The 15,430-nt window shown below is 40.8% G+C and overlaps 1 protein-coding gene across 2 annotated transcripts in view; it reads right to left on the bottom strand.

Moving 5' to 3' along the window:
* TCTN1 (tectonic family member 1) overlaps positions 1 to 15,430 on the bottom strand; it is a 297,848-nt gene that overhangs the window by 19,820 nt on the left and 262,598 nt on the right. The window contains exons 10-13 of one of the 2 annotated variants that reach the window (XM_086943021.1): positions 11,256 to 11,338; positions 6,894 to 7,034; positions 5,684 to 5,831; positions 4,488 to 4,610 (exon numbers count right to left, since the gene is read on the bottom strand). In XM_086943021.1, coding sequence (XP_086799147.1) covers positions 4,488 to 4,610; positions 5,684 to 5,831; positions 6,894 to 7,034; positions 11,256 to 11,338 — 495 coding nt within the window. Of the gene's footprint in view, positions 1 to 4,487; positions 4,614 to 5,683; positions 5,832 to 6,893; positions 7,035 to 11,255; positions 11,339 to 15,430 lie in introns of both variants that reach the window. The other variant, XM_086943020.1, reaches the window with a different exon arrangement.

Raw genomic sequence — 15,430 nt, 5'->3', positions numbered from 1 at the left:
ATTAGGACCAATGAAGTGAGATAGTAAGTAGTATGGTTGACAAAGGCTCACTCAAAAGTAAATACCGGAACTAGCAAATTACCTCCAACACGCTTTACTATAGTGAAAGACCTCAACTCACAAGGGTCATCTGTAAATCACAACCTCCTAACGATCATACTAAAGATCAACAAGATCCTAGCTAGGAAGAACAATGCACTAAATAGATCACAAGAGAAAGAGTGTATGTCCTGTGGGATAATTTCAGCTTGTTGTGTAAATTAACCAATACACGGGTACCATCTTTGATGACTCTTGGTGCTGTGGGGGGATAGAACACTCGGGGATCAGTCACCCAAATTGTCAGCAGCAAGGTTGCCCAAATATTTCTAATGAAATTGGTAAGAAGCCTTGAAGCGTTTAGTATGTAGATAGCCCAAAGATTTATATTGAAAATCTGCAAGGAAGATGAGCGAAAATTGAAGTCATATACGTTGCAAATCTGGGGATACATACAACACAACTTAAAAGAAGCAAGGGAATGTAACTGGGACTCCAGAGAGTGGATGGGTTTGGGCAAAGGAGACCAAAAGATCCAAAAGGAGAAACCTCACACCCCCCCTGCAGTCAGTTTCCATTATGGAAACATTTTGGTAGAATTACAGCACAAATGAAAAGGCATGTAATTTCTTTGCACAAGAGTATGCCTCCACCATCGTTTAATAAAAATAGTTCAGAGTCCAGGCACTCGAACAGTATTTGGATCAAAATGTCTTTTGTTTGAATCTTTTTATTGATTTGATGTATTCGGGATACAGCGCATCCAATGAAGGAAGGGGCACAGTTACAGCCGGCATGCAGCATGTTAATGACATCACGAATCTTGTGAATACAATATCGAGCAATTACAGAGGGTCTTGCAATAAACCGACCACGCAAGCTACTGTTCGCATGTAACAGTATTTGGATCAATACAAAAAAACGAATCGGTGATGGGCTGTGGTCCATTTGATCATCTACAAGGGCCACACCTGAGAGTAAAATAATCATGTAACCCTTTACCTCAGATCCTCTGACCCACCAATCAAAACAAGAAGCAGTGAAACAATGAACAGCACATTAAACACACAGAAGACTTGTAAGAGGAAGAGAAACAGGACACAAGTGCAGCGACTCCAAAATAGAAAACACATTTGCTTATGACCTTTAAATAGTGCACACATGTGTCTGAAAAGCAAGAGCAGTCCAACCATTACTATGTACAACCATATTCATTGCAGAAAATATCAGAAGTAAAAATAACTTGACTTCTGCTTATAACAGCCTTTTGGCTGTGCGACATAATGTGATTAGTGTTAGATGGAGAATTCTCTCAAACCAGACATGTTAAACAAGTCAATATTATTTCTACAAGTATACTGTGGGAGACAAACTACAATTGTCACAGAAATGTCCCTAGTATGAACTTCTAAAGCCACATGCAGAAGTTAACAAGAGGCACTATAGCCCCTGGTCCACACAAAATCAGAAGCAATACACCTGACCTGGTCTATGGGTACACAATTTGCAGAACATGTAACCCCAAGGGATACATATTTCTTACTCCCCAAATTATCAAATTCATTATTTTAATCTGACTGGAAGACAAAGGGGTGGATTTCCAAAGGTTGCTAAATGGGGGTGATCTGCAAAATCCATTACTACTTTTGCATGTTTTAATGCTGCCACATGCAGTTTGATTCTCTTTTACAATATCTTCTAGACGCTAGTTTCTTTCTATCGCACCCTCTCCAGGGGGAGGATGTTGTACTGAAGAGGAATGCATATACTTACTTAATTCCGTAGTGGACAATCATATGTACATTTTCACAGCCAGTGACTTTTAATCACTGAGAAGACAGGACCTGGAACACCCTCCCCACCAACCTACGGCAGACCCAAGACCTACTGACCTTCAGAAGACTCCTCAAGACCTGGCTTTTCGAGCAGTAGCAGCATTCCCCACCCCAGCGCCTTGAGACCCTCACAGGTGAGTAGTGCGCTTTATAAATGCTATGATTGATTGATTGATTGATTGATTGACAGGGTGAGGCTTCCTTCCCAATCGTCAATCTCATACAGTTGGTAGTTGCAACGACTGGGGTTTGGACTTCAATGAACTGAACTTTAACGAGGTTACCCTTAAGAGCACAACATTGCTTCATGGATGCTAGTACCTCGTACTGCTTTCCTCCTATTAAAGACATGCCTGGTGATCTATGTATATATATTTTTTTAGAATAAGGATGGCCATCCCATCTTCTTCCCCTTCCAATCCCCAGTGCTTCCAATCTCGGGCTGTAATTATTTTTGTGGCTTGAAACTGTTAAAAAACAGTCATAGCTGGTTGCTTTGTGGGCTCCTACACATGCGCACACATCTAATTGCTCAAGGAGAAAGTGACTTTCTTAGCCCTGAGTGCCAAACTTTGAAAACATAATGCTAGGTATAAACATGGAAATGAATGTGCCAGGATTTACCAAGTATCTATGGAAACCTACCAAATGGCTCATTAGCTCAAAAGAATGCATTCTGACGACTATATGGTTTCATTTACAAAGAAATCCGAAATTTAAAACTAGCATAAGATGTATCTACTAGTGATTCCAAGTTACGTTGATTGAAGTATTCACAACACTTTCCTAAGCAGATGTAATTTACGACTGTTGTAAGGAACAAGCACAAATGTATGATATTCAACAAGCAAACACTCATGCGTGTTTCCTAGCCCTAGATATGCATAATGAAAAATATGTGTTTTTAAGTTAAGGAAGTGCTACATTTTCTGTAGCACTGACACCAGGGACTTTTCAGGTTTTACAGCGGCGTGCAGAAAAGTTTGGACATGCATGTATATACCCACTAAGTTATAACTTGGTGCCTATTTCCGATGATGGTCGGTCGGACCGCCCGCCTTGCAGCTGGAATGGGGCTGTCTGACAAGGAGTCGGTGGTCCCACCCACCATATAACAATTAGGCGGTAGGAAACTGCCTTTTTCTATTGCTGCTTGTGCTGTGGCTCAGGAAAAGGGCCACAGCACAGGCCACTGTGGAAAAATGATCATCAGCAAAACAGCCCTCAAAGACCAGTGCTCAGTGTGAACAAGTGTCCTTCACATATTGATGCACACAGCCAGGAAAGGGGCTGCTGAGATCAAAGTCCCCTAATCTTAAAGCAAGTGCTCCACATACCAGGAGGTGGTCCACATACCACCATCACACCAGTTTTCGTAGCACCTATCACTAGTTCAGCCGCCTGGGAGGTGAAGGTCAGTCTGTTTCAAGAGGTAAGTGAAAGCGCAGGCCGAGCCATCTGGGAGAATCATGCTCTATAATCCAGTTGAAAATCCTCAAATACATGGAGGGCTCCTGATCCCAATCAGGTTGATACTGATGAGTGCCAATGATTTAAGGACTGGCTTTACTGTCTGGGAAAGGTAGCGTTCAGCTGACCTTTGGTAAATATTCATAGGCCAGCCGGATTCCTGATTGAACACATTACTGTAAATGTACATGTTCGGAATGGACTGGTGTGCAGTTGAGTAATTAAATGTCTAATAACAAGGGTGGTATTTTAACACCACTTATTGGGTAGGTGATGTTTTCCTAGCAGTGTTTTCTCAGCACGATTTCTCACCTTTGTGTCCTCCTGCCTTATGTCTACAAGTGGAACCTGATTTCCGGTTGCCTACCCGTAACATACAAGAGATTTAGTGTTGTGTTGTCTTGTGCACATTTTCATTCAGGTGTTGGGTCTTCTTCGATTAATAGGTAAGGTGCAATATGGCATCATGGAATTTCGCCTGGGAAGAAAATATGCAACCATTTGCAGGTGGACAGTTCGGTGTAGGTTAACTTATGAACCAAGCGTAATTGCGTCAACACATACATACACTAAAATACAACCTTCCCTTCACAAATCATTTTTCGTTGTTAAAAGGGAGATCTCTGCCGGAACCAAAACGATGTCTGTTAAATACATGGGAACCAAATGACCTCTCCCATCCAGCACAGGAATGGGCGACGCTGGGGATAATGTTTGCAAAACGTAATGTGGCCAGAAAGTGGGGATCGAGGGAACCACTGACGCTCCGCTCCGTGAGTGGTGCACAGATATGGATGAGGCCATGGTGGCAGAAAGGTGGCATACATGCACCGGGGCTGCCCTCGGACATGGGACAGAGTGTGGGGAGCATGGAATAAGTTTAGAGGCTACATATGTGAACCGCCTCCGCCAGAGATGGCAGATGATTCAGACTGAGGAGGGAGGAGGGGGGGGGGGGGAAGGGGTACTTACAAAGTCAACTAACATGTCAATGTCACCTTTTGTATTGCTTAAGTATGCAGCAGCGCCAAAGTTTATTTCAATGAACGGTAATCAATGTGTGTATCATGTGATTATGCAATGCCCTGAACTTTTCTCAATAAAATGAATTAAAAATAAATTAAAAAAAGGGAGATCCCGTACCTTGAGAGACGCATACGTCGTTTTTACCGTGACGCTATCAATTTTGGCCTGGGGATTAACCAAGGATCCGTATTTCTTCCAACTCACGACGATTTCTAGAGATATGGGAACCTGGCATCCTTCCTGCTAGAGAGGGAACATCAAGGTTAGTTGTAGATATGCTACTCTGCCCAGCGGATATCAAGCTCATGTCAAAAGAAACATTAACTGGAATTGCATGTTTGCAACTTCGCATTGCAGCGTACCAGTAAAGTATCGTACTGCTGTATCTGTAAAGGGCTTCCTAGCCCTAATAAGGCCCGGACGCGCTTACTGCAGGCAGGGTAAGGAGTGTATGGGTATAAAATAGTGTGTTCTGAAGCCTTTATAGATTGTGAGACTTTTTTAAAGGGTTTACATTGATGTGCACACAATATAAAGAAGCAGGCCCAGAGCCCTAGTTCTTGTATGGTTTGCCACTAGTTTAAAAGACGGTGTGAAAGAGAAAACAGCCTTCCTAAAGGAAGCAAGCACCTAGAAGAACAAGGCAAAAAACCCTTTAGTATATGCACATGTGCACTGAACTGCATTGCACCATGAGTCAGCTCGGCTGGGTAGTGCGCCAGCTGCAGAACCGGTGTAAGTATCCACGTCACAGTCTGAAACCAGGTGGGAGCAGTTTAAGTTTGCATCCTCTGGACTATGCCTGGAATCAGATTCTGATGCAGGCCTCCCAATTCTACTTTTTCTGCGGAGTTACATGGGAGCCCACGTTCTGTGGACTTCCAGTGGTGGTAAGGCAGATTTGCATGCATTTTCTTCCACATTCTTCTTCCAAACGGGGTGCATCTGACAGAACATTTTGTGATACTTATTTGCACCCACACAGGAATTTTTAGCATACAATTATGTTTTTATTGGACTTTTACAGTTGGAAATTCCAACTGGGCTAAGTGTTTGCTAATCAATCGTTTTCGCTAGATGATTGTACAGAAAAGGAATGATTTCGTTCTATGAAAATCCCTCAGGAATGCAGAAATCTGAGTTATCTTGCAATTATGTTCCTATAATAAAAGCATGTTTGTTCAGGTGAACTTGCAGCTTTGATAGAGTGTAGAGTTTCTGCCAATGGAACAATCTTCAGGCCCTCATGAAATCGTTCTGCTAGCTTTGAACATGCAAGAATTCCATAAATTAATCAATAATGTACACTGTACCTGGCCTGTGCTGATCTGATTGATAGTCACCCAGTCTGCCACATTTTCAGCCTGAGAATTTCCAAAAGATGCCACATAATCTGGAAAGTTCTGCCCCCTGAGCACTTGAGTGATGGTGTCAGATGTTAGCTGGCAATTAGTGGAATACCTTCAAGAGAAAGAGACAGCGCAAAGTTAGTGCATTACAGATATTTCGCTGGATTTTGACTTCGCGGTCAGGCGGGCGACAATAAACGCTTTAAAAGAGGGAGTGCTACAACCACACTTGCTGCACTGCAGGTGTTTGCACATTCTGCTGCCTGCACTAGCGGTGCAGTATTTGGGTCATACACTAGTTTTACACCTAATATGAAGTGCAGCATTAGCTGTAAAGATATCCGATGTAAACACCTGATTTACAACTGTGTCAAGTACAACGCAACAATTGCAACTGTTTACCACAAACCCTTTGCTGGAGGTAATTTTAAATGGTATTACTGTGATCGCGAGTCTCCACTGGCTCCCAATCAACAAAAGGATTACGTTCAAGCTACTCATGCACACCTACAAAGCCCTCCACAACGCTGGACATGCTTACCTCAACCACCATCTCTCCTTCTACATTCCCACCAGTTAGCTCGGCTCCGTCCACCTGGCCCTGGCCACCATCCCACAGATCTGCAAGACCACAGCTGGAGGAAGATCCTTCTCCTACCTCACTGCGAAGACCTCTGCATCTCAGGCAATCACCGTCTCTGCCTCAATTCAAGGAGGACCTCAAGACCTGGGTCTTCGACTGAACCACAGATCCCCAATGCCCCCACCCCCAATCCCACAGCGCCGTGAGGCCCTAACGGGTGAGTAGTTGTGCTTTACAGGAATCCTGATTGATTGATTTTGAATTCCTTTTCAGGATTTGTAATTAGATAAACTTGCACTTGTCGCTTTACACATGCGGAACAGACACTAGCTGATCGTCAGCGGTACTTGCAATATGCGAAAGCAATGTGCAAAAAGCACATTACTGCACATTTCCACGGTTTCAACTGCACCTTAAATAAGGGAGGTGTGTTGACTTTGTACTCTCTGATGCTTTATGCATACGAATAACACACAAGAGGTGCGGCGGGAAAATAATAAAGGAAAAGGAATATCTGTAAAATAAGAACGTAGAACACTTTTAGAAATAGGAACAGACAAGTTAGGTTAAAAAAAGAATAATGCCATTTACCTCAATTTACAGCCAGACACCATGTTATATCCAAACAGTACTGGACTTCTTTTGCCTTCAACTGCCAAACAGTCCTGATGTGATGAACTCTGCATCATTGTCAGCTGCCCATATCTATTAGTGCTCTGAACAATACCAGATGTGAGAGCAGTTAAGGTAAATCCCATTTGCTAATATAAATGTGAAAACATTACTTACACACGACAAACTGCCTCTAGGCAAGAGGACCAAAAACAGTGTGCATAACTGTGCAGCAAACGTCACTCTGAGAGCATCTATACATGAATGTGTCCAAACCCTATGCCGACTGTAGCTCCTGTATATATATATATATATATATATATATATATATATATATATATATATATATATATATATATATATATATATATATATATATATATATATATATGTATGTATGTATGTATGTATGTATGTATGTATGTATATATATATATATATATATATATATATATATATATATATATCTGGCACACCGCTCTCGAAAGCTCGGTTCTAACAGAACCTGGCGGTACTAAAATGGCGACCCGCAGCTGAAGGGAATATGTAATATGAGGAACTGTAATAATGGTGAGTAATTTCTACTTACTGATATACCCTTTATATTCTTGGATGCAATATTGGAATGCAGCTTAAATAAGCATGAGGCATCGACAGCAAAGGTTCTTCTCAAGCTTCAAACCCACAGGTTGTAAAGAAGGTCCTCGGCACCCTATTTCAGAAAGTGGTGTATATGGGATTCTCCTACAAAACTCTGAAGACCCACAGAGTACCAGCAGCCATTGGGGGGGGAGAGAGGGTAAGCCTGGCCATGACTGGAAGTGTCTGCATCATTTACACTGAGACTCAAGAAAAAGGTTTGGCATGTTATCCAGTCAGTAGAAATGGGTCTCTTTGAATCATTCCTAGCGGAGGTATTCAAGAATCTGGCACATATTTCAGAATCCAATATGGAATATCAGAAAGTTAGCCATTGCTTTCCATGTAAAGTGGGGCGGGATCTAATGACTGACTGAAGCTAAACACATTCTGGGAGAATAACCTTCCTGTTAATCTGACCATCCGAAATGATATTTTAAGTACGGATGACATCACTAAGGTGCCTCGGTGTCAAAAATCAGATTCACACAATTTTTTGCAGGTAGAAGGCTATTTCCCAAACCGAGGCATTTCAATCAAAGGAAGGAATGCGTCCAAAGAAAGGGTTAGCTGTTGTGTTCAAATCAATAGTCAGCTTCCAGTGTAGTGGAAACAGGCATTAGAGTCTATCATGCTCCGTGGAGTATGTTCTCTTATTTTTGTAATGCGACAAGCCCGGCAGGTGACTTAATTGGCGGCATGCAAATTTATAGAGAAATGTAAATAATTTACATGACTAATGAAAAAGATTTTTTAAAAACAGGTTATGGATTTGTATGCGGATATTCAACATTAAACCATAGTAAAGGACATATCCTGCATGTTAATGGCTCAGTCCTAGCACAATTAAATTGAACCGCTGCAATTAGATTGCATTAGATACATACATTAAATTAGGGTTCACTGCATATCAGGTAGAAAGTCACATGTATACTATGTTGAGATCTGGGATCGACTTAGTCATCCCACTTGTCATCAGGGGATTTTTGCATGTGCGCCTTTCACACTTTCTACCATTAATATTGCTATAAACAGTAAATTAGATTATTAATTAGTACATATTTAAGCTGTTGTGAGATTTTATAAACGGAAAAGATAGTAAATAGTTTATAACGGATGAGCAGAAACATCCAGCTTTGTGCGTCACACCAGAGTTGAGCATGGAAGACCCAGTGAGCATACAGTATTCACCATTCTGTAGTCACAGTATTTAAAAGGTGCCATTTTGGAAGGGTGCATAGGAAGAATGCTGGAGAAGAAAGAAATGGTCATCATACCGAAATAAATGAGGCACCAGAAACCAAGAGTACTATGTGGATTTATACTAAAATATAGCACAGTTAGGGTGAGCATTTATGTTTATCCACTTTTAGGGCATCTGGCTGCAGGCTTTGATTGAAAAATATTGGGTTTGATAGCCAATTATGTTTTTCTTTTAAAATCCTACACACAAGGAATTTCTTTCACAGGTACATTTCCTAATTGATGTAATCTGTGTACTTGTGATACAAAATAAAAGCGCACATATTAAAAAAATATTGTATATTTTTTCATTTTTATGATCACTGCAATAAAACTACAAAAAAGTCAAATAAAATATTAGATTGACTAATTACACATGAATTTGTTACAAGAGACATGTAAAACTTAGAAGCACATGTCCCACTTTATAAATACATTGCACCCTGCCCTTCGGGCTGTCAAGGGCTTACCCTAGGGATGACTCATATGTATTATAAAGGAAGATCTGGGCCTCGCAAAAGGATAATTTTGTCAGGTCAACATGGCAGGCTAAAACTGCACATACATGCTCTGCAATGGCAGGCCTGAGACATGTCTAAAGGGCTACTTAAGTGGGTGGCACAATCAGAGCTGCAGGTCCACTAGTAGCATTTAATTTAAAGGCCCTAGATACATGTACATACTATACGAGGGACTTGCAAGTAAATTAAATATGCCATTTTGGGACAAGCCAAAATGACCATGCTGTAATGAGTAAGCACATGCACTTTGCACTGGTTAGCAGTAGTAAAGTGTGCAAAGGCCTAATACCAGCAAAAACGAGATCAGGACAAAGGCAAAATGTTGGGGGGGAGACCACCCCAAGGCTGACATGTCTAACATAAACTATTTCTTAGCCTGTCTCTGCACTAATCCCTGGTGATTTTCTGCCACTGGACTACCCTCCTTTCATACGGAACCTCAGGCTTACATTTGCCCAGCCCATTTCCAAGCGCCTGTTAAAGAAACCCCTTCACATACAGCAGACTTCAAATGCTTCTTAGATTGCACACAATTACTGCAGCTTGGACTGGCCTCAGCTGCTGGTTTTGAGGGCTACGTGGTCCTTAGGTGCCCTCACAGCAATAAGGTTTGACACAATTTAGGTACGTCCTGACCACACCCAGCTACGATTGTCTAGTTACCAGATTATCCGTTTTCTATTGTGCTGGTTTATTAAATTATCCTCTCCTTACATCCCTGTCATGGACTTCCTCCTTCCCTCCCTCAGCTTTTCTCACTGCCTGATCTTGATTTAGGCTTTTCCCTATAAAACATCTAGATCTGTTACAACCTTTCTCGATGGACAGACCACTTTCCCCCAACATATTTTACCAATCTGAAAGACAAAATATACTTCAGGTACCGCCCCTTGTTCTTAACTCTACACCACTTATCTTGTATTTCTTTGCATCACTCACATTAATAACACCCTCATTTCACTCAATTCTGCTCAACTTAGTCCATTAACATACATCATAGTGATCATTTACATAACCTGTACAAACAGAATGGGTTTCTATCTATCAAAATTCCCTAATCTTCAACTGAGTCCCCTCACCTCCTTTAACACACGTTTCTGGCACTTTCTATCTAGCCCAGGTAGATGGCAATTGGCAGATACCCCCATGATCCTGCCTTCTCTTCATACATTTACCACTGGTTCTTGTATGGTTTGACCCTTTTAAAAAATGTTTGGTCCATTAACCCCAGCTGATCACGCCCCAGTTGTTCCTAGAACTCGCAAGCTTTACCACTTACAACACTAGCCTCTGAACAGTCTTTCCACGAGATGATTTTTTCAAATACCCCTTGTTAATCTCTACTCTGCTCATAAGTTTTACCAATGCTAACACCCACAACTGTTATACCTTAATACACTTCTACCTCCTCCCCGTGCTCTCTTGTTTGCCATGTTTGGCTATCATAATACATGTGTGCCTCACTCAAGAACCAAATACTTCTACCATGAATCCAGAATCTTTCCACTTATTCCGTGATACAGCTGTGTGGCAATAACTGTCAAAATGTTCAGCATTTAAATAGATAGCCTTTATTTTAACCTATTCTCCTACAAGTTGCAGCCTTGAAAAAGCAACAGGCCAGCAGATAAGTGAAGGGGCGAAACTTGTTGGTTGTCAAAACTCCACTGCTACTCAGAAATATATATATATACACACACATCGACAAAACATCTGGGAAACAAGGAAAATAAAGCAAATAATGAAAACCACCATAGAACGTGTCAAATTTAGGTTGTGTATGAATTATATTTTTCTCTGCTGACTTGATCAGTGACTACACTATGCACAATCGTGGTGTCTGCATTTGCTTTTTTGTGTGTTATTTGAGTAACCTTATTGCAAGTAAGCATGTTAGCATAGGTAACCTGAAAACCATTAGTAAACTTGAAAAAGATATCCTGCTGGTTTAAATCCTGCCACAATTGGCTGGCCGACAACATATCCTGGATTTCCACTGAGAGGAACTGGACTTGTATTTTGCTGTAAAAATGACAAAGTACATAATGAGAATCAAGCGGATTTGTGCTTTATACAGACAAGAATTTACAAAATGGAAAATTACCATAACTTTGAAATTTGCACTTGGCTAACATGTTTATATTAACCTATTTCTTTCGAAAATTTCTGTTGCATTCTCATTTACACAATGCTTAAGCTCATACCAAAATAAAAGTGCAATAAAAGCATACGATCAATTATCAAGAAATGGAGGGCAGATTCAAGGAGAAATCAGGAATTCCAACAGGAGTAGTCTTTCACCTACTTCTGGTTGGAATTTCCAGCTGCTGCCCATTACTTACAAAGGGCTCAGGTTTACATCATGGGGCTCATCTCCTATCTTAACCCCATGCAGGCATCGAGTTACTTGTGTGGCAAGTTGCCTCGTGTGTATTCTTCATCCCGGAAGGGAGTGAAATAAGAGTGGAGTAGAAGTGTAAAGTATTACGTAACTGCAAAACCCTGTTCCTATCATTTCAAGCCACAGCTGAGGTTTACTTAAAACCTTTCAATAGGCCATGTCCCAATATTTCCACTAACCAAAAAATGTTCTACAACAAATGAAGTTTATTACTCTTGCATCAGAATTTCCAAATATGTGGTTTCTTGCTTAAAAGCCAGGTTCAAATCGGCACAAAAAAGCCTGAAATAAACTCTTTGAGAATATCAGAGACAAGTAATCCTCCTTTTTGTCTATGGCAATTGAAAACTGTGACAAATGATCTTATTTCTTTGAAAAAAGATCAACATTTCCCAAAAAACACACCTAATTTTCCTCACATTTCTGAGATTGAAAGTTCTGGATTATGCAGGAGGTCACAGGCCTACTAGTGCAGCTTGACTGCTGCAGTTTAAACCTGCAGCCCGACCCGTCATAATAACCATTCTGATAGGCGAAAACAGTCCTTTTAAATATTAAATGCTTGGGTGCTATGGACGGAACGGGTCCGTCCTCAGCCACAGCGCTCAGAGGGGAGGCCAGAGGGGGGGCATAGGGGTGGGTCTCTTGGAGGAATACAGATGCAGGGGGAAGGACTTTCTCGCTGGGTCTGTATAGAGCGGATTACTGCTCCACGACTGCAGGCGGGGCCATAATCATGGAGCTGGAATCCACCCAACTAGACTGCCAGGCTTTACTTATTGGGCATTATTGGGACCCTGGCAAATTTCCAAATCCACAAACCCTGTGTATCTTTAGAATCCCCAGGAATGTTGGAAAAAAGGACGCCAATGTCGTGTGTGTACCTTATGAGAACAAAAGGTTATGGGGGCCTAAGCGCGAACTACCCCAAATAGCCAAAAAAAGGCTTCACACCGGGAGGCCTAGAGTCACCCCTATGCAGACCATGTAGCCTACCAGATAGTGTGCATGTTGTTCAACAATTAAATTGAATGTTACTATGTCCCTGCAATACAGCTTAAAATATTAATTATGCTCTCTTGAAATTGGTATGAAATGAGGATTCCAAACTTCAGTTCCTTTTTAGATTGTTTTATTCTTCTTTCATATATTTTCCTTTGGTATAATTGACATTTTAATCATTCTGCATTTCATTCAATATTTATACCAGCGACAGAGTTACTTTCGACTCCAATGCATTTTGGGCGTGACTCACAACGCCCTTCATCAGGGAATAAACACTACAATCAAAAAATAAAAACAACAAAAAATAATGAGCAAATGTACTGTGTATGTCTATTTGTAACGAGTGCTATGATTTAAACTAGGGTGATGTTATGTGAACAATAAAAACGGAAAAAACATATCCTGTGCGTTTATCACAGAGACCACCATTTAGACCTTATAAACCCGTGGCAACATGTCAAAGTACAACCACGCTTGTGTCACTTACGTGTCGCGTTTTAACAAGATCAAGCTTCGGGTTCAAATTACTGTTAAGGAAAGAATGTACGAACTGTTAGACTTAAAATTCGATACCTTTAAATTTCTCCCTAGCCTTAATGCACAACAGACCATGTAAAACTCAAACATTGGGAGATATAAAAGAACAGATGGAGAAACACACAAGGGACATCAACGAAAGAAAAATCCGGATATTCAAAAGGGATACCCTTGATTATAAGCTGGGGGAGGTGTATACTTGGGCTGATATCTATGCCCAAAAAAGAAGGAATCGTCCATATTCTCCTAACACAGACTCATCATCTTCGGGAAGTGATACTTCACAAAGAACTCAACGACCACAACCTAGTTCAAAAAGTCAGGAGTCTTCACGCACAGACCAAAGAACTCAGTCAGAAGCAAGATCACAAGACACTACCCAAACTGAGCAGCCTACTACTAGTGTTCCGATGACAGCCAATCCTTTTTTAGAACAGGGCCAAGCCCAAAAAGGAGACCCAGGAGAGGAAAGAACAAAAGAAAAAGACAAAGACAAAGAGAAGGACCACCCCAACACGAGAAGCACGACGATACCGAAGAAAGACAAGGACACGAAAAAGACCCAAAACTAGATCAACTGGTCATTAATATCAGTAACTATAAACCAAGTGCACATGAACTAAATTTGTTACAAAGAGGAACATCTTTCGTACCCACGACTAATACTGATGCGTTGGAATTGGAGGTGAGCTTTTTCAAATTCATGCGAAAATTAAGACTCCGTCATTTCTTTGACAATATACTTCCCCAACAAGATAAAGAATTCGTAGACCAACTATGTGGGTTGAGAGCCACAAGCACTTTTCAAGCTCCCGTGAGCCATAAGACATTGGATATATTTGAAAAAATGGTGAAGCAAGATCTATCTCGTTTAAAATTTGATACTCGTGTCAGAAAAAACATCACACAGAAGGATTTGGATTGTCTGAAGAAAAAAAAAAATTAGCTTCCAATTCAGAGTTAAGGTTTACTAAAGCAGACAAGGGTGGCGCTTTAGTTATCATGAATAACTCTATGTACGAGGAGAAAGTTTTTGATCATATTGCAGATGAAAACACATACATGGAGCTGAGTGGAAACCCCACTATGGAATATTTGAAGGCTTTAGGAACCATCATTGAAAGAGCCTATGAAATGGGAACCATCAACCTAAAGACAAAGAATTTCCTCACCAAACCAAATCCCAAGAGCCCGGTGTTTTATATGATACCAAAAATACACAAGAACTTAATGGATCCACCTCTACGTCCAATTGTCTCCACACGAGGGAGTCTCCACTAACCCATTGGCCAACTTTTAGATAAGTATTTACAACCTACAGTGAGAGCAATGAGAACATACGTTAAAGACACTACGGATTTCTTACTAAAACTGGAAACTATACCATAGAACCGGAAGAAACTCTTATCATGTGTACAGCTGATGTACGTTCCTTGTACACCTCCATTCCACACTCTTTAGGAATGGAAGCTATAGAGAAAGCTCTTCTAAACACAGATCTGAATTGTGACCTACAGACATTTCTAATGGAGCTGATGACATTTACCCGGTATCAAAGTTATTTTCGATACAAAGACTTATGGTATCAACAACTAACGGGAACTGCTATGGGCAATTCGGAGGCGCCGGTATACGCTAACATCTTTATGCAGGACTATGAAGAAACTAACATTTTTTCTAAGACAGTATGGAAGGATAACACCAAACTCATTGTGCGTTACATAGATGATATATTCATCATTTGGAAGTCATCAAAGGACCTCTTGTGAATTTAATGAAATAGACAGTCGGATACAATTAACCTGGGAGATTTCAGACACAACTGTAACGTTTTTGGATGTCAGAATATCAATCACGGAAAAAGGATTTGAAACCAGCATTTACAGAAAAGAAACTGATAGGAACAACATGTTGCATTTTGCAAGTTTTCATCAACCTAGCTTAAAGAAACACCTACCCTATTCACAGATGACAAGAGTCAAAAGAATCACATCTGATACTGCAAAAGTGGAGCCAACACTGGAGGAAATGTCAACAAGATTTTTCAATAGAGGTTACCCAAAAAAGATCATAGAGGATGCAAAAAAAAGAGTTAAAGCAATAGAGAGAAGGGAACTTCTAAAACCAACCCCCAAACATGAAGAAGCTCGGATCGTAGCTGTATCAAAATA

Source organism: Lissotriton vulgaris, chromosome 11, assembly GCF_964263255.1.
Source record: "Lissotriton vulgaris chromosome 11, aLisVul1.2, whole genome shotgun sequence".
Classification (NCBI taxonomy): Eukaryota; Metazoa; Chordata; class Amphibia; order Caudata; family Salamandridae; genus Lissotriton; species Lissotriton vulgaris.
This window is presented reverse-complemented; position numbering and strand designations above follow the sequence as displayed.